At 38.0% G+C, this 22,803-nt stretch overlaps 1 protein-coding gene and 1 long non-coding RNA gene across 2 annotated transcripts in view; one reads left to right on the top strand and one right to left on the bottom strand.

Annotated features, from left to right (window-relative positions):
- The window catches only part of GCLM (glutamate-cysteine ligase modifier subunit), a 29,135-nt gene extending 12,352 nt beyond the window's left edge, over positions 1-16,783 (bottom strand). Inside the window, exons 1-6 of the mRNA XM_058303158.2 lie at positions 16,239-16,783; positions 11,589-11,654; positions 10,239-10,323; positions 6,609-6,668; positions 5,415-5,617; positions 4,129-4,243 (exon numbers count right to left, since the gene is read on the bottom strand). Coding sequence (XP_058159141.1) covers positions 4,129-4,243; positions 5,415-5,617; positions 6,609-6,668; positions 10,239-10,323; positions 11,589-11,654; positions 16,239-16,364 — 655 coding nt within the window. The 5' untranslated portion in view covers positions 16,365-16,783. The remainder of the gene's footprint in view (positions 1-4,128; positions 4,244-5,414; positions 5,618-6,608; positions 6,669-10,238; positions 10,324-11,588; positions 11,655-16,238) is intronic.
- A 156-nt stretch (positions 16,784-16,939) lies between these two features.
- LOC139439657 (uncharacterized) lies at positions 16,940-22,244 on the top strand. The gene is made up of 3 exons (XR_011649632.1): positions 16,940-19,723; positions 20,494-20,708; positions 21,727-22,244. It is a non-coding gene; the product is annotated as an uncharacterized lncRNA (long non-coding RNA).
- Positions 22,245-22,803: the final 559 nt, after the last annotated feature.

The raw sequence follows: 22,803 nt of genomic DNA, 5'->3' as shown, positions 1-22,803 counted from the left end.
GTGAGAACAGAGCAGCTGAGCCTGGAGAGAAATAGCTGGGAGAGAAATGAGCCTTATCCCAGCCTACAGCTGATATTGGAAGAAGCTGGGACCATGGAGCCTTAAGAGGAAGAGGAAGGCTGAACCCTTGCAGATATCAGCAGGCATCTTGCTCCAACAAGTGGCAACAGACTTTGGTGAGGGAAGTAACTTATACTTTATGGCCTTGTGACTGTAAGCTTCTACCCCAAATAAACACCCTTTATAAATGCCAACAGATGTCTGGTATTTTGCATCAGCACCCTTTGGCTGACTAATACACTTAGTAATCAATTTTGAAAATAAAATAGTTTAAGTTCTATCTTTCAGGAAGATAAAATATGAAATAGAATAATTCTAAGGGAATCAGCTCAAATTAAAAGGACATTGTTAAGCAAGACTTTCTTAGATATAAAAGTAATTTTTATTACTCTGTTTCTATATCATGTTCCAAATTCTTCCTAAATATTTTGCTTCTAAGAAAAGCTAAAAGATATAAAATATTTACCAAACAGGGAGCTGATCAGGGTATCTATTTACAATTATCCCTCAAGTATGTCTATGGTCCCCCAAGCATGATTAAATCAAATACCACTTTGTTTACTATCATAAATGCAAAAACATTAAAAATTAAAAGTATCAAATATTAATATAAAAAATGTCTTTTTGTTTATTTCATTCAATGTGAAAGAGAAAAGAAGTCACTTGCTATAAAATGTTTTATTATTACTCACATAAAAGGTAAAGTTCTGTGTTTTTCAGCAACTATTTTTTAGATAATTATGAGAAGTTAAAAAGCATCCCTAGAGAAGTGGACGTGGCCCAGTGGTTAGGGCGTCTGCCTACCACATGGGAGGCCCGCGGTTCAAACCCAGGGCCTCCTTGACCCGTGTGGAGCTGGCCACGCGCAGTGCTGATGCGCGCAAGGAGTGCCGAGCCACGCAGGGGTGCCTTCCGCGAAGGGGAGCCCCACGCGCAAGGAGTGTGCCCTGTAAGGAGAGCTGCCCAGCATGAAAGAAAGTGCAGCCTGCCAAGAATGGTGCCACACACACGGAGAGCTGACACAACAAGATGGCGCAACAAAAAGAAATACAGATTCCTGGTGCCACTGATAAGGACAGAAGTGGTTACAGAGGAACACACAGTGAATGGACACAGCCAGCAGACAACTGGGGGGGAAGGGGAGAGAAAGAAATAAAAAAATAAATCTTTAAAAAAAAAAAAGCATCCCTAGTACAGTACTAATGTTCACTGAAGGATATTTGGAAAATAAAGTATAAGGGAAAAAAAATCATCCATAATCCTAGTAATTGGAGATAATAGCATTTACATGGCCATGTATTTCCTTCCAACTTGTGTGCGTGTGTCCATATCTTACAAAACTAGAAATCATATTTTTTTCTTTTTTTTGTTTTTATTTTTTTAATGTTACATTAAAAAAAATGAGGTCCCCATATAACCCCCATCCCCCCAACCCACCTCCTCCCCCTATAACAACCACCTCCTCCATCATCATGAGACATTCATTGCACTTGGTGAATACATCTCTGAGCACCACTGCACCTCATGGTCAATGGTCCACATCATAGCCCACACTCTCCCACAGTCCACCTAGTGGGCCATGGGAGGACATACAATGTCTGGTAACTGTCCCTGCAGCACCACCCAGGACAACTCCAACTCCCGAAAATGCCCCCACATCACATCTCTTCCTCCTACTCCCTACCCCCAGCAGCCCCCATGGCCACTTTCTCCATACCAATGGCACATTTTCTTTGATTACTAATCACAATAGTTCATGAATAGAATATCAGTAAGTCCACTCTAATCCATACTCTATTCCTTCATCCTGGGGACCTTGGAATGGTTGGGTCCACTCCATATCTATATCAAGAGGGGGCTTAGATTCCACATGGATGATGGATGCAATTTTCCTGCTTTCAGTTGTAGGCACTCTTGGCTCCCTGGTAGAAATTATATTGTAGCTGCATTTTAATTTACTCATTTTTCCCACTAATTCCATGAATATTATCCCATGTAATTATTCTATGAAAACATTTAGATTTTTTCCCATTATTTTTCTAATAAAAATAATGTTATGATAAACATCCTTAAGAAGCATGCCTGGATATAGAACAGGGACAAAGTACAAGTACAGTCTTATAGCTTGATATTTATTTTATTCTGATTGCTCTCCAGAAAGGCTGTACTTTTCCACTAACAGCTGACAATGTGAGAGTGCCAATTTCACTATATCTTCTTCATCAGCACCAGCTATCATTTAAAAAACCTTTGCCAGTGGTTATCCCTTAGTTTGCATTTCTCTGATGAAATCAGTACTTTCTATTTCCATGTTTATATCCAAGCCCTCTACTACTGCTTGGAACCATCTATCACTCCCTCTTCATTTTCTCTTCTCCAGCCACTCTGGCTTCCTTGCTATATCCTGAAAACCTAAAGCACATTCACTCTTCGGGGCCCCTAAATCTGCTATTCCTTCTTTCCAGAAAACTCTTCTCCCAGATATTCCAGAAGTCGACTCTCTCCTCTACATCTTTCAGGTCTCTCATTAATATCACCCCTGTCCACCCTATATAAAAGAATGACCCCGAACCTAAGCATTCTCACCTCCCTCAACCAACTTAATTTCTCTTCACAGCTACTACTACTTAATACATTTAACATTATTTTGTCTGTCTCTTTTCATTAGAAATATAATTTCCATGAGGGATGGTTTTGTCTGACTTGACCTTACATCTCTAATACTATGTATCTGTTGACTCAATCAGTCAGTATGGAAGGACTGCACTGGATTCAGAACCAACTACACTGATGGGGATTAAGTGGCCAGCTATATAGTCTGATTTGGGAGGCTAAAGGGCAGGTCTGCCCCAGATGACCTGCTGTGATACTCAATAGTGTTAATAGGAAACTCTCAGTAACTGTTACCTATTTTCATGTGCCAGGCACTTTTCTGAGTACATGTATTAATTCATTTAATCTTCTACATGTAAACCCTATGAGATATGGGCACTATTATTATTCTTTATATGGGAAAACTAAGATGGACAGGTAATTTGCCAAGGTCACACATGCTGCAAGTGGTAGTTTTCATAAATAGAATGCAAATCTTTCCTTGGAAAAGTAACACTAACGTGGATTTGTCTCTCAGATTGTCTAACAGAGACCAGGAACCTGGAAGACTGAAGCATAATAGAGATTAGATTCAAAGGGACTGAGGGGAGGGAGAAGGCAAATAAAATGGGGGAAGTTCTAAATTCAGAAACACAGATTCCCGTGCCACTGATGACAACAGAAGCAAATAAGGAACACGCAGCAAATGGACAGAAGAACAGACAACTGTGGGCGGGAGGGGGGGGACGGGGAGAGAAATTAAAAAAAAAAAAAGAAGTAAAAGCTGAATGCTTTTTTCTCCCAGAATCATCTGTGAAATATAATTCCCCCCAATACTGTCATCAAGATTTTGGATCCATCAAGATAAAAAACTTTCATAAGATATTCCTATGAAACATTTACCTTTGCAAGTCAATTTCAACATACTCTTCCCAGTTATCTTTTAAAATGTTGATAAAAAATTATTCTAGAGAAGGCTGATGAGTCATTCTCATTAGTCACATAATGTTTCTGATTAACACCAAACATATGTATTGATATTAGTGATTAATAAAATACTTAATTATCACTATCCTACTATGCTTATTATGTTTTGAATTGAATTTTATCTTCATCTTTTTCTAGACAGTCATTCTTTTTTAATTAAGTGGTTCTTTAGTCCAATCTTTTCTGTACTAGACAAGATTATATATGAAACTATTTGGAATGTCTTAAAATATTTTTTCTATGTGGCTTAGTATTTGCAAACCTCAGGAACAGAATGTTATGGAAATTTTTCCTTCACTTTTCCCCCATTGGTACAAAAACAAAAATAAAGATTTTGAAAATAAAACACAGTCATATAAGTTTTAAAGGAACCATTAAGAATAGGTCTAGATAATAGCATTGTATATTTATCACTGCACACAATTAAAAATTAAATTTTTACATGTAGCTTTTTGTAAGACAAAAAACTCATGATTTATAAATTCTTACCTTTTGGATCATTATGAGTCAATAGCTGTATGTCAAATTGTTTAGCAAATGCAGTCAAATCAGGTGGCATCACACAGCAGGAGGCCAGATTAACTTGGTTACTATTTGGTTTTACCTAGAAGTAAACAACAAAACAAAACAAAACATGACTTACGTTGACTAAAATGAGTAATACCAAAAATTGAAAGCAATAATAAAATAACTCAATTTTAGAACATAGAAAAAAATCACATTCTATAGAGCTTAAAGCTTATAAAATATTTTTACATGGATATATTAATTTATGCTTTTCTAACCCATGTTAGTGGTAACGAAGACAAGAAAAAGAGCTTTAGGATGGGGGAAAAAGCCAACATAGTACTACATTACAAAAACGTTTCCCCTGGAACCATTTAGCAATATAATACATCTGCCTTGCAAGCAAACATGATTCTAAGTGTGATGGCTCCTGCCACAGAGGAAGTGTATATTAAAGGCAGAGGATCAAATATGTATGTTTAATATTATAAAATATGGCTATTAATCAGATATATGTTTAAAAAGAAGAATTAAATAACTTCCAATAGCTGCACTGATTAATTCAGATATACAGTCTACACCATCCAAGTCTTTCCAGTATTCTGGCCACATTCTGGATATCACCAAGTCAAAGGAGAAGAAGCAACATTTTTTCTAGAATCTTCCTGTCCATAACAAACTCTGAAAGCTCTGAAAAGGAGAAGGCTGAGGCTGAAGTGAAAACAAATAAGAAAAATACAGAGTAAAGGCAAAATACTAATATGCAACTCCCTTAATAATTTTGTAGGTTATTAGATTAGGTTATGATTAGACTAATTAAATTATTGTACCCATTCTACATCAAATTGTATGAACTGAGAGTTTTAAGTCTTTAAATACACGTCAGCAAAATATTTACTATATGTGATACTTCCTTACTTAGGAAATAAGAGTCATGGCCTAGTAATACCTGAAGAAAAATGTAATATTTTTTATCACATAAGTAAAACTGAAGGAAACAGCTCAATCATTTTGGATACAAATGCTTCAACACACATTTTCTAGTGTTTTTGTTCACTCATTTTAAATAGGACTAATATTAAGTTCACTTAGACATACATTTAAAAAGAAAAACAAAATACTTTAGACAAAGCATGCTTCAAAATTCCCACATTTGGAATCGTCACCCCACAGTGAGTGACCACAGTGTGCCTGACACTCAACAGTATGCAGCAAAGCCTAAAAGCAGGCTCCTTCCCTAGAGTGCTGAGGAGCTAACTGTTCTTTACCTGTGCCCACTGATACAGCTGCTCCAACTGTGTTTTATCTAGATCAGAGGTACCAATAGCAACAATCTTTTTGCTCTGAACTAAGTTTTCCAATTCTTCCCAGTAAGGCTGTAAATGCTCCAAGGAAAGATTAACTCCATCTTCAATAGGAGGTGAAGCAATGATCACGGAATCTAGCTGTGCAACTCCAAGGACTGAACAGGCTGATGTGAAAAAAAAACAAAAAACCTTAAAGAAGATAAACTCTTGTTACATAATCAAAACAAGTATTTCTGATGTCTTCAAAGTATCCCACCAAATATCTTCAAAGGACACCACTGAATTCTATCCACATTGTTCACTAGTTTTCTATGTAACAGATTATTTTGCTCAGTTTCATAATTTAAAACACTTCCTTCTTTAAAAAAAATTGTTAAGTACTCATTCATCTGCTTGCTCTGTGTGGCAGACAAGTGGGTTTCTTTGACCTGCCTTCTCCCCAAGAAACTAGTTCAGGCTCTTCTTTCTGGGGAACAGCCTTTCTTCATGTTTCATAGGTACCAGGATTTTTTGGTGGCTTCCTAAAACTTACTTTTCTGATTTTCCTTGTTCATTAGTATTAGTATTCTGACCAGAATTAATAGTAAAAAAATAAGCTTCAGACTCTGAAGAAACTGAATTTATATTTATAGAGGCAGATAATTTCTTAACTTCTATAAAATAATTGAATAGCTAATTTTAAATAATTATTGTTCCCTCCACAGTTAAAGAACCAATTATTTTAGTTTTAACATATATAAATACTGAAAGAATGCTTTAAAAGAAAAAGTTATTACTACAATATTAGCTATAATACCACAATATCACAACAGACTGTTGAAAATAGATGTAAAGTATATCTTTTGTTTTTGATATCTCACCTATAGTGCTAAACAAGGGGGAGAGAGAAGCTAAGAAATGTTTAGGGAGAACTTCCGTCCCCAAACATACAATTAACATTTAATTATATTTTATATTTCTTATATATCAAAATATGATCTATATAAGTCAAACATGATTCCATAGAAAGTAGAAAGAAATTAGGCTAGAGGTTTAAATGGTAAAACTGAAATCAACTCATCTTATTTCTTGCCTGGACACGAATAAAAGTTGTAATTGATATATCTACACTAATTTAACATCCACTATAAAATAAAAAGTTAAATTTTTGCTTACCCATGTCAACTGCATTTCTAGTTGATGATGAAGAGTTTGATCCTACAATGAACAGTTTTGCTGTGTAAAAAGAAAACAAAACCAATCAGTACATATGGGTACAAGATCTATGACAAATATAGTATTAATATGTCTAAAATACTAAAAAAGATGACAGATAATCCTGAATGAATTCAGTTTTCTCTTTATTCAAGTAATTTTAAAAATTGTTTTCGTATTAGGATATACAAGCATATATCATATATCCATTAATTATATGACAGTTGTCAACAAATATCTGGCAAACCAAAAAAGCAAATATTAACTTCCCATTTATTAGAAGAGATATCAGATAAACATAGAAGTTTAAATTCCCTGAAATGTATGTTTTTTAAAAAATTAAACATTAATGGAGCATAGTAGCTATTTGCATTCTCCAATAAATTAAAATCTATAGAAAGACTAAATTAAAATTGTTTATATTGAGAAGAAAAATTTTTAAAAAGCCAAATTTCATCTTCCTAATAAAATCATTTTCATTTTCACACATTATCTTCTAGTCCTGGATCATATGAAGCAGAATATAACATTTTTTCTACTTCTTTTTTGTTTAACTTATGTAATAAATATTTTTTATATTTCTATACAGTATTTAGTTATCTTTCTTTTTTAATCATAGTAATATGCTCATTCTTGAAATGAGAAAATCCTATAAATGTATAAAGACCAAAAAGAACTATAGTCTCACCACCCAATGCAGTGACTGTTTAGATTTTATGTATTTTTGTGTTTTTTATTTTACTCTTTTTTTTTTTTAGAGGCACCTGGGATTGAACCTCGTACATGGGAAGCAGGCACTCAAACAAATGAGTTACACCTGCTCCCCTCATACTCATTTTTAATGGATGAATGTTATTCTGTAATTCTGCTAGTAAATTATTTACTAAATAATTTCCTGCTTACTGAATATCCAGATTTTTCCTATCACATATAATGCTAAAAAAAAATCTTCATAATTTTTCTTCAACTTTGTATTGAGCCATTTTCCAAGAATAAATTGTGATGATGAGTCTAAAGATAAGACTTTTTTGGGTGAATCTTGTTCTATTTTATTCATCATTCTACTTTATAAAAGATCTGTGCCAGTTTTTCAAGCCACCAACATTCAAGTGTAGCACTTCTAGCAATATTGGGTGCTATTATTAAAAATATATATATTTTTGCTAATTTAGTAGGTATATTATATACCTGTGCAGGACCCCATTAACTGTCATTTCTTTGATTACCTGGGAAGTTGAATAGCTTTTTTTTTTTTAGATTTAAAAGACTGAGGTTTTATCTTGATTTTAACTAAACTTTATTTGTATATATTCACTTTATGCAAACTCACTGTTCAAAAATCATTCTAGACCAATGGGCTGGGGTAGTAGGAGAGCAAAAAGAGAAAAATCAGAAAAGGGTATGAGAAGAAACAGGTAATGGCGTATCTTTATATAAAGTACCTGGCATTCAATGATATTTATTTGTCCCTTTCTTCTACTGTTAGATAATCTTTCTAAAACACTGTCTTCCTTACATTACTCCCCCAGTTAAAAATCATCACAGCTTAAAACTGGGTCAAAACTTTGCTCCCATAATTACCCTCTATGAAAACTCTCTCTATTACGATTCCTCTGGCCATGTACTCAGGCTTTCTAAAACTGCCTCCTCTCTCTAAAAGATGAGGAATTTTTAGATAGGTAGAGGAAAACTTTTTAGGTAGGGTGAATTTTTATGCCAATTAAAAATCTTAAGCCCTACTGGAACTGCAGGAAAACTTTGAGATGTTAAAGATGGATCTATATCATGATGAATTACACCTGATGACAAGAAGAATGTTGCTTTAACCTTCAGTTCTGAAATAATAGAAACAAATGGGTTTTGAAGTCAGGCATAATTAGGTTATTTTCCTGGATCATCTACTTACTGGCTTTATGATAACTTTCGAGATATTTAATGTTACCTGTGCAATGGGGCTAATATATTTACCTTGCAGAGGTGTTTTGAGAACAGTGCCTGGCACAAAGCATGGCTCAATAGCTATTAGTATTAGCATTAAAGCCAATTCCCTCCCTGGGAGCAGATGTAGCGCAAGCAGTTGAGCGCCTGCTTCCCACATGGGAGGTCCCGGGTTTGGTTCCCGATGCCTCCTAAAAACAAAACAAAACAAAAAAAACAAACAACATGCAAAACAAATGAAAAACCATCTCAGGGGAACCAATGTGGCTCAGTGGCTGAGTGCCAGCTTCCCACATATGAGGTCTTGAGTTCAATTCCTGGTCCTGGTACCTCAAAACAAATGAACAAACAAACAAAAACCAATTCCCTATCTTTTTTTATATGTCCATTCCAATAATAATAAAATAGCAACAACCACAACAATAACAAATGGTAATAAATAATAGCTACCTAGCACTTATTATGTGTCAGGTACTGTGTTAAGTACTTACCTTTTTTTTTTCCTCTCCCCTTACCCCCCCACCCCGGCTGTCTGTTCTCTGTGTCTATTTGCTGCGTTGTCATCTGTGTCTGCTTCTGTTGTTGTCAGTGGCACAGGAATCTGTGTTTCTTTTTGTCGCATCATCTTGTTGTGTCAGCTCTCTGTGTGGACGGCGCCCCTTAGGCAGGCTGCACTTTCTTTCGCGCTGGGCAGCTATTCTTATGGGGTGCACTCCTTGTGCGTGGGGCTCCCCTACACGGGGGACACCCCTGTGTGGCACAGCACTCCTTGCGTGCATCAGCACTGCACGTGGGCCAGCTCCACATGGGTCAAGGAGGCCTGGGGTTTGAACCGCGGACCTCCCATGTGGTAGACGGATGCCCTAACCACTGGGCCAAGTCCGCTGCCTAAAGTGCTTATCTTGAATTCTCTCATCCAACTTATAAGGAAGTTTGTGAAACAGATGCAGCCTCATTTTATAAATGAGGAAACTGAGACTCAGAGAGGTTAAATAACTTGTTAGCCCAAGATTATACTCGTCAGTAATCTGCACACCCAGTTTTGTCAATCTAAATCCAGAGCTCAAAGTTGTACCGACTATGCTGTGCTCACTGTAAGCAGTATGTTGCATCTTTTCATTTTTGTATTCCTTGAGTCTAGCAGAGTTTCTGGAATGTAGCAGTCTCTTAATATATTTGTTTGGTGGTAGTAATATGTGTTTTATTTCTGGGCGTACAGCTTGTTACTCAGGCTTCTTTCTCTACTCCCAAGTGACCTCAGTCATTGGTTACCAGTAACTTTCCAGGAAGGGAGGGCTTAAGTTCGCTTTGGGCAGATGCTGCTTTTAAGGCTTACCCTTATCCTTTCCATTCCCCCCATTTTTTTTTTTTTTTACTACTCTGAAGTCTGACACATAAGCTAATATGAAAATCATGGAGAATAGCAAGTTGAAATTCTAATCTGACTTCACTAAAGTAGCTAATACCGACCTCCTAAAACTCCCTCTTAGAGTTAACATTAACATTACATTAAAAAAAGAATTTTCAGTCATCTATTTCCACATCTAGTGACTGAGTCATTCATTACTCTTGGAGGAGATTTATTCCCATGCCTGACGAAGCCTCACTATCATTTCCATTATAAGAAAATTAATTATAAAGGCCGGACTTTACCAGAAACTTTCATTTCTTCTCTCTCATCAGGATTTATCTTTTCTATTGCATGAGATACAGTACATTCCAAGACATCTGGAAACTCCTATAATAAACACATTTAGAATAAATATTTTAAAATGAGTATTTCTGATTAACTATAGTATCTTTATTATTCATAAAGCTCTTTACTTTAGAAGCAGAGAACCCATTAAACAGGATTCTTTACCTGACGTCTGGGTGAGCTTCACAAGGTCTGTAAAGCTCTGAAATTAAAGGTAAAATGTTGTGTGCATGTGTGTGTGTTGTGTCTATTTTTGGAAAAAAGTGTCTTGTTCTGGGCAGATATTCAGAGGGATGAATAATTTTTTAAAAAGAGGGAGGGAGATAAGTTTTCTAAACTTTTTAGAAAAGAAATCAATGAAAAACTTTTTACATTAATCACAAAAATTTTAAACCAAAAAAAATTTTTTTTCTATATGCAACAAAATAAAGTGAAGGCCACTTCATTCCAATACATTTTAAAGAACAATTAAGAAACATATTATGAGGATAATGGTAAAATGTTAGTACACATAAAATCAGAAACATTGACTCACATTTGGAAGACTAAAAACAAAGTAAACAGTGAGGCCTTTCCTGTGAATCCTGAGCACATTACAGTACCCTGCATGCACATAACAGAGATTCAGTAAGTGTTATAAACTATGCATAAATAAATGGTTATTTCAGAGAAAGAGATTACTAGAATGCATCAATGTTCTGCATAGCAGCTATAGAATTATAAACTTGCAGTATGTCCAGTGGACAAGTAAGTATTTCTAATACATGCCTTCTTCCACACTACGTAATTTGTTAAATGCCTTTGGCTGTGCTGGATTCCCAAGAGTGGTTTGCAGAAAGGTTTTTGTATATTGAAATTTATGATAATAGCCACATATGGGCATTTAATGAAACACAGTTCCTTATTATTCAATCAGAAACTTGACATTTTAAAATTTATTTCTTGTGACTATATATTATTGGGGTGATATTCTACCAAAGCAGTCTACAAACCAAAAATGTTTGATAATCATTGCCCTATAACACCAAATATAAACTGGAATAAAACACTGATGGCAGGGAAACTATAGAAGGAATAGCACAGAGAATCCTCATATCTTGTCAAGTTGAAGAGTGGTAAAGCTGAAGTATGAAGCCGACATTTTGTTTTATGCCTAAGTCAAATGGTCAGCCTGCCACCTCAGCAAATCATCCACTGGGAGTTTTATGTCAATTGCTTCTTTGACTTCCCTATCAAAACCGAGAAATTTCTTGCTTACTTTACTTCCCTTTTGACCTACATGATTTCTACATTTGCATGTCACTTACCCTGACCAAATCTGGGCTGATTTGGGAACTCCACTCATTCAAAGTCTTCTGGATACAATCTCGGAGCTGTAGAAGGAATTCATTTTGAAACAATTAATCAAACTCTTTATACTTATCTATACTTCTATAATAAGAAAGTATTAGTTTGATAATTAGGAAAAAAGGAGATTTCAATAGGAAATAATCGTATAAACCAAAATTGTAATTCTACATAGCTATTTCCTTCAATATAAAGCCAGACATGTTTTATCCTGTTCTCAATTCTCAAAGCTTCTTGATCTGAAGCAGTAGCCTAATTTTAAAGAGTTTTTGTATCAATGAAAATCTAAAATAAGAAAACTTTTGAGGCAAAAAAGTATTCATGAAAAAGCAAAAATTTTTCAAGAATAAGTTTTTTGTCTTGTAAAAACAAAGTAAATAATAACACACTTAGAATTTTGAGCCGACAGGGTCATGAACAAATCCTCACATCAACTCTATGAGGTAAATACTATTTTTTTTTTAAAGATTTATGTATTTATTATTTATTTCTCTCCCCTTCCCCCCCGGTTGTCTGTTCTCTGTCTATTTGCTGTGTCGTCTTCTTTGTCCGCTTCTGTTGTTGTCAGCGGCATGGGAATCTGTGTTTCTTTTGTTGTGTCATCTTGTTATGTCAGCTCTCCGTGTGTGCAGCACCATTTCTCGGCAGGCTGCACTTTCTTTCACGCTGGGCGGCTCTCTTTATGGGGCACACTCCTTGTGCGTGGGGCTCCCCTACGTGGGGGACACCCCTGCGTGGCGGACACCCCTGCGTGGCAGGGCACTCCTTGCGCGCATCAGCACTGCGAATGGGCCAGCTCCACACGGGTCAAGGAGGCCCAGGGTTTGAACCGCAGACCTCCCGTGTGGTAGGCAGGCACCCTAACCACTGGGCCAAGTCCACTTCCCTGAGTAAGTACTATTTTTTGATGAGGAGAGTGATGCCCAGAGGGGTTAAATAATTTTCTTAAGGGTACAGAGTTTATAAACGAGTGCAATGAATGTCCCATGATGATGGAGGAGGCTGTGGTTTTGGGAAGAGTGGGGTGAGGGAGGTGGGAGGTATATGGGGACCTCATATTTAATGTAACATTAAAAATTAATTAATTAATTTAAAAAAACAACAGAGTTTATAAATGGAGGAACCTGGGTTCAACTCAGGAAGCCTGACTAGAACTCATATTAATCACTATGCTATATTCTTCAAAGACAAACAAACGAATGGGTCTCTAAAGTATAGCCAGAGGAACTCCGACATCAGATTCACCTGAGCCCTGCCCTAGACCTGTTCAATCACTCTCTAACGGCAGCCAGAACTCTGCCTTTTAACAAGCAGCCCAAGTGACTGTGCTGTACTCTAGAGCCCAAAAAACTGCTGGTATACATGCAGGTTGCTGAAGTCAACTTGAAGTCAATTCGTAAGTCATTTCCTAACCCTTAGGTACACCTCAAACCTGTCTTCAGTGTTTTCTTATCTAAACAAAAAAGTTTTTTTACACTAACTTTATAGTAGTTGTAAATTCATTAAAGTGCTTACTCATCTTTTTATCTTTTTTTTCTTTTCATCTTTATATCTCTTATTAACTATGTATTTCGAACTTATTTGATAGTGGTCCAAAGGAAGACATACATTTACATTGTGAATGAGAACATACACCTACGTATTATGCAACAAAAATTTCACAAAATGATACTGACGTTCACTACATATCCAGCACTCTGATGGTTAATTAGAAAAAAATATGCTGCTCCGTGATTCATTAAACTGATTAATGAACACTAATGGACCAACATTAGATGTCTGAACTGACTGTCTTATAAATATCCAACGATATAGTGTTTTACATTCTGTGGGCAATGAAATAAAAAATATATATCTAAAAGCAGGTCCCTGAATGACAAAAGCACTTTCCTCATGGGAACAACAGAGACCAAACTTCTGAACTCACTATCTGAAATATGATTGCTTTTGATGAAAACTGATACAAGCACTTTACTGCTTATATTTTGGTACTGATAATTACAAGGGAAAACTGATCTATCAATTTAAGGGCACATGGCATTTTTGTTAAGACACAATTTGCAATAGTAATTTATGTACTACCCACAAAATCTCACTTGAATTGAAGTGATAAAGTCTATATTTTTTCAAAGTATGTATGAAATAAAATTTAAATCAGTAGACAAAAATTAGTTAATAATCATTACAGATAATAAGTCAACACTCTTTTAAAAAGCAGCAAAAATTGAGGCAGCAATTAACCAAAAGTTAATTCTATCAGGATTGCTTTGGCTCACATCTTGGGAGAATTCTAAGAAATTTTATTCTGGAAGGAAGGAAAGAATATTTGCATACTTAAAGTCTTTCCTGATGAATTCCTCAATTCAGGAAGCTAAGTATATTTTCAGAGTATTCACCCCCTTTTTGAAACCACTTAATTAATCTTGGATTCTGTAAAATGCAGGACAAACCATAGAACAGCCATTTTGCAATCAATATGCAGTAGTCATGTAATTGTAACATGTAATAGTCATGTTAAATTGCAAGAGAAATCATTGACTATCCTAAGTCTAATGATTTTTAATCTTTTACATGTTATCTGTATTTACTGAACATTAACCTTGTACTTTTTTGGTCTTTTATCTTTTCATTCTTATCTCACACAGATAATATTACTGAAGATAAGTACAATATTGCTACAATTTAAAGCATCCTTAGATCAGAGCTGTAAAACAGTTTTAAAAATACCACATGATTCAACTGGTCAAATTCCCTTACAACAAAGAATTGGGGAAAAATATTATTTCATGAGTCCTTTAATGGCCCATTTAAAAAACAATATTTGACTTCATAAAATTCCAGGGAAACAAAAAAAAATCTGGGCAGATTTCAAAGAATCATAAAATGAACTAATGCAAATATTTTATCAATAATAAGTGATTCCTTAGTTTCTTTAATATCTCCAATGAGGTTGAAATGTTTCAAGCAACACTTCCCAATTTGGGGCTCTGGTTGTTAGAAAGTTCTTCTTTACATAGAATGTAAATATACTTCTATTGTAACAAAGCTGTCACATTTTCCACCCACAAAATACTGCTATTCCTTCAAGTTTTCCTTAAAAGTTTTCTAGTTTCTTTAGTTGTGATCCTCTTATGCATTCGCCCAAAACACTATAAAACAGAATTAGTCCTTTGAAAAATGTTCTTCAGATTGTGAGATTTGACTCAATTATGCATTATTAAATAAAAAATAAAAGTTTAAAATAGAATATTAAAAAACTGAAAACTACAACTTTAGAGTGTGTTGTAGTGAGACATGAGAGATAAAATTTCACCCAATATTATTAAAATGCATGCAAAATACTATATTGAACCATCAGCAGCCTCACTGGAAGAAATGAAGCATCTGCGTACCAAATACAGAAATAAATATTTATCTTCGGTCAAAGCAGGGTGGTTTTAAAAACACACAAAAAATGTACAGACTGAGTTGGAACCTGGACACAGAAAATGGAATGAATTATGGTTCCTATTAGAGTAACCCCCAAGCTCATCTTCAGATGGCGCTGACTCCGAACACCAGGAGGGGGCACAGGTTCAGGGCAGGTGCAGGGGATGCTAAGTGCTGCAGCTTAGCCTAGCACCATCATCTTCTAAGAAAGGCCAGAAAGCACCTAGAAACACAGCAGGTAGCATCTTACTATGAAATCGTGGTGGAAATTTTCTTCTTTCAACCAAAATTTATTTTCTTTTTGACTGAACCAGGTGGTCAGGGAAACCAGTGCCTTTCCATAGAATATCACTTTGAATCCTCACAATCTGACCAGGAAGGCATTATCATCCAACTTCAAAGCTAAGGAAACAGACTCAGAGGAGATAAATGAACTCTCCCAAAGTCACAGAGCCTCACCGACTAAAGGTTCCTTCAAAAATTTTTAAAATTTTAATTCTAAGAGTCTCACCTACCACCAATGTGCCTCGGCAATTATTTGTGCACAGTGGTTGATTATCCACTGACTAATGATCAGCAATAAATATATAAAGTGTTAATCTCTGCCAATCCAAACTGTATATTAGTCTTTAGACAAATAAAATTAGGCTGATTAATATTAGACCAGAAAAAAATATATACTTTATTCCAAAGCAAACTTAAGCATTTAGTAGTTGACCACACAGCAACAGAGAAACTACTGTCATTATTCTGAAAGTTATTATTAAGGCTACTTCATCCGAACCCACCAAAAGCTAACCTCCAAATTATTTCTTTAACTGGACCAGTGTTGGGGGGGAAAGGGCGAGTGGCGGGGAGAGGAATGGAGCGATCTACAGCCCTCTTGGAGCCCACTGCGTAACACAAGCCCTTTGAGAGTTTTGATATCGGCCGTGAGCACTGTTCGAGGTGGAGCTGCACCTGCCAAGTTCTACCGCTAGCAGCAGCTTTGGATCGGTTGTTGCTTCCACCCAGCCCCAGCCTGCTGATCCCAGGTGCGCGCCTCTCTGGGTCGCCCACTGCCCGGCCACCCGCCCGCGCCTCCGGGAGCTTCCTCTCCTCTCGGACCCTTCCCGCCCGGCCCGCGCCGCGGCCTGCCCCGGGAGCCCCGCAGCTCGGCAGGCGACGCCGCCGGCCCTCACCTCCTCGCTGTGCGTGGACGGGCACTTCTTCCGCAGGCGGCCCCAGTTGAGCAGGTTCCCCGTCTGCAGGTGCAAGGTGCTGGCCCGCGCCAGGAGCGCCCCAGCCGCGCGGCTGTCGGTACCCATGGCAGCGGCCGTCCGAGCCCGCGAAGCAGCGACAGGGCCGCGGGCGAGCGGGGGAAGGCGGCCGCCCGGCAGGACGCGATGCCCGAGGCCGGGGCGCCGAGCGCGCGGCTCCCGGCCCCGCGCGGCTGGACGGCGGCCTGCGCACGGGTCCCAGGGAGGCCGGGCGGCAGCGGCGGAGCGACGGCCCGGGAGGGAGGCGCGGGCGGCTGCGGCTCCTGCTCCTGCGGCTGCCGCAGGAGAGTTGGCTCCCAACTGAGGGAGCTGTTTCCTGGAAGGCAATGACTAAGCAGAAATCGCGGCGGAGAAAGTGCTTTGTAACCGTTACCCGTCCCGCGGCAGGACAGGGGCGGGGCGGCGAGGGGCTGCGGGACACTGGCCCGCGGGTGAGTGGCCCTCGGCCTGCGGCGGGCGTGGCGCCTGGCGAGCCGGCGGGCGGGCGGGCGGAGAGAGCGCCCGGCGCGCGGGGCGGGGCGCACGGAGCCGGCGCTCGGTAGAGCGCCCCCTGCGGGTGAGAGGATGGAGTGCCGGCCGCGCAGCCTCCACCTAAGCAGGTCAGCCAAGGGGCGGGCCCGCCGCCGACTTCCTCACACACCTCTTAAAAAGCACAGCGAAGGCGCCTGCCCGGGCTCACACTGGTTTCAGTTTCCAAAGGCAGGTGGGATTCCTCAAGCACCGCATTCTACTTCTCCCTTGCTGCCCTCTTAGTTTATTTCTTCCCCCAAGGAATTTCCCTGAGGCTACTAGTTTTTCTTCGTGTATATTAATTAAATGCCTACTGATTTTCTCTATTTGCTGGACAAGGTGTGAAGTCAAAGAATAACACTTAACTTTGCCCTTGAGAATCTTCAACTCTGGTGCCAGAGACAAGGCCTGAAGCCATGAAAAGCTAAGTGCTGTGTAAGATTATCAGGGTGGTTAGTTTCCAGAGAAGTTCAGATTCAATAGAAACGTTTCATCTGGTGAGATCAGAGGACGATTTATTGGCTCTCTAGAAGTGGTTGTGATTCTTTACTCCTATTAAATTTCATGTGGTAGACTTGGTATGAACATCAGACTGAACATGTATTGAGCTTTTCCTCAAGAAACCTTCCGTTTTGCTGGGGGGAGGGGAGGATCAGATATGTTGAAAGATGAAATGGAATTCTCATTATAAGGTATACAAAATGCTATTGAAAAGAGGGAATTCCATTTGATAAATTGGTTAGAACTAGGGCAGGAATGAAAAGAAGATCCTTCTAGTAGGAGATTAGCAATTGAGCCTGATCTTGAGTGAATAATTGTTAGATGAATGAAAGATAAGAGTTCATTGAAGGGAAAGGTAATCCCAGTAGCAAGAGCAAACATGGGCTATTTTAATTAATGTAAATATGGGATTCTTACGCTCAATTTGCTGGAGCATTATTTCTTGATTTTTTTGTGTCCTTTCTAATACCATGCAACTAATATTTGATTGGGCTTTCGAGAGTATACCTCTTAAACTATTGGACCTGCTAATTTGCTGTGAATCTATATAGCATATAGGTAAAAGTGTTGGCACTGAATTTAGCTTTTATGACTTGCAAACTGACTACACCAGGTACTGGCTGTTTCATTTTAGACACGTCACATAGTCTCTTTGTGTTTCACTTTCTCCAAATTAGGAAAATAATAGTTTAAATAATATGAATTTGCTGGTAATTGACTATTTTTGATCTACAATAATGGCAAATTTCCATGGTTTCATCTAATAATATAGTATCTACCGCATTGGATAGGTGTGAGGAGTTAATGAAAAAATTCAGGAAATGCCCTTCATTATATTTGGTATAATCACAGAATTGTGTGTTTATCACTTTAATCAATGTTAGAGCATTTTCATTACTCCTATAATAATAATAAAGGCAAACAAAAACACTCTACCCCTTAATCACCTCTCAGCCTTCCCCTGCTGTATATAGCTCCTATTCTGTTTCCATCTTTCTAATCTATATTTTTATTTTGTATAGATGGAGTCAAACCATATGTAGTACCTTTTGTCTAGTTTCTTTCACTTAGTCTATTTCCTTTTTTTTTCATTAATGGAAGATTGTTAATATATTACTATCCACTACTGTTGATTGTTGGCTTTGGTTGTATTTTTGTGTGATGTTATTAATAACGTCTTTTATCATTAATATACATTTGATCTGTTTCAAAGAAAAACAGTTTTATATATGCAATATCACCCATATTCATATTTCACATGATGGTTAGCTATCTATACAGTCCCATGTTACATTTTTAAGCTTTCCTTCTAGTAATATACATAACCTTAGGGCAGCAGTTCTAAACCAGGAGTCCGTGTAAAGACTTCATGGGGTCTGTGAGCTTGAAAGGAAAATTCAAAAAAACATTGTTCTCGTGGGGACATGCTGATGTGGGTGTGATATATTTATTAAATAATAAACAGGATAGTGTGGATTTAATAAGGGGTCTGTGTTTTCACCTGACTGGTAAAGGGGTCAGGGGAAAATAAAGGTTAAGAACCCCTGCCTTAGACTTTCCTTTGCCCATGCCCTTAAAAACCACTTTTCTTATGAAGTTCTGATACATGCTACAAAATGGATGGATCCATAAATCATTATGTTGAGTGAAATAAGCCAGACACAAAAGGACAATTATTGTATGATTTCACTTACATGAAATATCTAAAATAGGCAAATTCGTAGGGACTGAAAGTAGGTAGAGGGTACCAGGGACTGGGGGGAAGTTGAATGGAGTTATTGTTGAATGGGCGCAGAGCTTCTGTTTGGGGTGATAAAGTTTTGGTATTGAATGGTGGTAATGGTATCGCAATATTGTGAATTAATTAGTACCATTGAAGTATACATTTAAAAATGGTCAAAATGGGAAATTTTGTGTTATGTCTATATTACCACAATTAAACAACAACAGCAATGAACAAATAAACAAAACCCATTCCCCTTGCTTGGCTTGTAATGCACCATACCAGAGTTTCCCTAATAAATTTGATCACAGAATGCTTTGAAAATTATAATGTATTATTGGATGCCCAACAGGAGCTCAAGAGCTGTAAGTGTTTAGGTTAAAGCAGACAGCAAAAATAGACTCGTGGACCATGAGACTAGGCCCCGAGTCTCAACAGAGTTGCAACACCTATTCTCTGGTTCGTTGGACTTACCCAGGTCAGCTGATGAGTTGGTGAGAAGGATCAACAACCACACCATGGAACCAAGAGTGTCTACAACTGCAAACAGGAGAATCACATCCATCAGTCATGTGGGATCTAAGCCCCCTCTCAATTTAGAGATGGAGTGGACATCACCATCCCAGGGTCCACAGAATGGAGGAATGTAATATGGATTGCAGTGGACTTGCTGGTATTTTACTATAGAAATGTTGTGACTCTAGCAATGGAAGAAATTGTATCATTGTTGTGGAGACGGTGACCACGGGAGCTGCTGAGGGCAGGGAGAGGGAGGAAGAGGTGTGTGATATGGGGCATTTTCGGGATTTGGAGTTGTCCTGAATGATATTGCAGGGGCAGATGCAGGGCATTGTATATCCTGCCATAACCCACTGGGTGGACTGGGGAGGGTGTGAACTACAGTGTAAACTATGGTCCATGTGGCAGTGCTCCAGGGTGTGTTCACCAAATGCAATGAATGTGCCTTACCGGTGAAAAGGGGTGTTGATGTGGGAGGAGCAGGGGTGGGGGATGGGGTGTATGGGAACCTCTTATGTTTTTTAATGTAACATATTGTATGATCTATTTATCTTTTTTTTAAAAAGACAAATCTTCCCCCCTAAAAAATTAAAATTAAAAAAAATTTAAAAATGGGCTCATGGGTGAATTAATTGTTGTAGGAAATGATCACATTTAATTCATAGTGTATTTTTTTGCTTTATATAAGAACAAACAAAATTTGGGAGTTTATTTTACCTTATTTTACCTGATGCATTTTATTCTTAATAAGTTTGAATAGATTTAAATTCACAAATTTTGTTTTAATTCCTGAAATTACTGTAAAAACTATGTTTGCACTAACATTTTCAGTAGTCACTAGTTGGTTGCATGATTATAGTGAGGAATTTTAAAAGGACTTCTTTATAGTTTTCCTGACATCCAAATTCTTTGGAAATTACACAGCTATCATGACTCGCAGCTTCTTAAGGATTTGCAAGAACAGACCTGTGGTTTGGTACTTCCGAGGCCTGGAGATAACCACAGTCTATTCTGAAGACAGGAAAGAGGGCACTTCACCTGAGCAGAGGGCACTCCCTAAAGCTGAAGGGAATGAAGGCATGCATGATTAATGGAGGAGCATGACCACCAGCGTCAGCCTTTTGGGTTTGGGCTCAGAGGTACTGGGAACCCTCTTGAACTTGAGTAAAGCAGAGTCTTAATTCAAAGCATAAACTGGCCAAGAAATTATATGTAAAATACAATTTATTCAATAGATATTTCCCAAGTGTCCAATAGTTGCCCGGTACTGGACTAGGCACCTGCAGATTCACAGTGAACAGATTTTGTCCCTGCCAGTGTGATGTAAACTTGTAGTGGGGAATGACTCAGTGCTAATAGACCAGTGAGAAAACTCTGGTTGTAACCTAGATGTAGCTGAGTGAGAACCAGGCCCATGGCTACACAGATGCATCAAGATGGAGTGCATGTTCCTCAAAAAGTTAAATATAGAATTACCATATGACTCGGCAATTCCACCTCTAGGTAGATACCCAGTGAAAGTGTAAACAGGGCCTTAAACATATTTGTACACCAGTTTATAGCAGCATTATTCACAATAGTGAAAAGGTGGAAACAACCCATGTGTCCAATAAATGAATGGATAGATGAAATGTGGTCCATACGCACAATGGAATATTACTCAGCCATAAGAAAAAACAAACTTATGAGGCATGGTGCATCAAGGAAGAGCCTTGAAATTATTATCAGTGAAACAAGTAAGGCACATGAGGACAAATGTTCCATGACATTTCTTATAAGAGAGGACTAGAAATAGCAAATTTGTAGAGGCAGAAAATAGACGAGAGGTTACCAGGGGCTAGGAGGAGGGGGAAAGGAGACGAGTTTGTTTGGAAAAGATTAAATATTAAAAACCAGGCTTAAAAAAGTAAGCTCATGTACCTTCATTTTGCCCTGGTTAGTAGAAAGGACAAAAATCAGATTACCATTATGGGGTTAGAAAAAGTGATAAGATTTACTTTAAACCAAGCAAAGTAGAAAACAGGGTGCAAAGAAAAGTCAAGGAGCCAAAACATAGTTATAAGACTTTTAATGTTAACTTTTTCATAATTGTAAAAGCATAGCAAAACTGATGAAGTCCTAACATAGTTTATCCATTATTTTTCATGTTGTTTTCAGGTTTGTGCAGCTGGCTGAAGTTGAAATATGATACTTCTCTATTACTCATTAGAAGATTGAGGATTATGGGATGCATTCAAAAGAGTGCCTTCTTTCTTTATACAGGCAGTATTCCTGTTAGCACAAATAAAGTTCCTGGCACATGGTAGGTTTTTGTTAATATTTGTTAAATGAACGAATGACTGTGTGCTGTTCCCGATGATTTGTTTCAGACCTGGAAAGAATATCCACCAACTACTGGTCATCCAGCTCAGCCATCCTCATTCAATCAATGCTAAACAAGTGCAGCAGGTGCCTAAGGGGAGAAAAGGAGCCCAAGCAACACTTCTTCCTCTTTTCTCCTACTTTGGCCTCACCTCTCTCTGCCTCTCACTGTGGAGTCTATCAAAGAAGAGGGAGGCAGAAAGCCTGTGCTAAGAAAGCAGGCAGGATGGGCAACCCCATACTGGTTCTGCCTGTTAGGAAAAGGATGTGGCATCAGTCATTTACAGGCCTTATCATGCACTGGGCTACTAAGTCTCTGGAAAATAAATTGAATGAGTAGAATTTATTCAATCATTCAGCATATGTTATTGAACATCAAATGTGTCGTTCTAAGGACTGTTCGTATGGATTTGGGCTGGCTTTTCAAAACAAAGTCCTTGCCCTCGTGTTACTTACATCTCGGCAGAGACATACTATAAATAAATAATAAGATTTCAATTAGTGTTTAAGGCTATGAAGAAAAGGAATGTGTTTGATGGAGTGTATGGGAAGCTGGCAATCCTAATAGCAATACCTATAATCTGTTCATTGCTATGCCAGGCATTGTACCCTTGGATTTTGCCATTGAAAACCTCAACTGTTAAGGTTTTCCATTACTGGGAAGGGAAGAGCTAGGGTTGAGTTACTTCTACCTAGGTGGATAAGCAAATGCTAAATGAAGCCACGGTGAGTTATTTTTCAGGAGGCAGTACTTCCCTGATGCTCCTTCTGGCTCTCAGGCAGGCCTGACTCACCTTCACAGAGCAGGTTGGACACATTCTTGTGCTACCAGATAATTTGACAAGGATTTTGGGTATCAGATTCCAGAAATTT

The sequence above is a fragment of the Dasypus novemcinctus genome, chromosome 9 (assembly GCF_030445035.2).
Source record: "Dasypus novemcinctus isolate mDasNov1 chromosome 9, mDasNov1.1.hap2, whole genome shotgun sequence".
NCBI classification, from domain to species: domain Eukaryota; kingdom Metazoa; phylum Chordata; class Mammalia; order Cingulata; family Dasypodidae; genus Dasypus; species Dasypus novemcinctus.
This window is presented reverse-complemented; position numbering and strand designations above follow the sequence as displayed.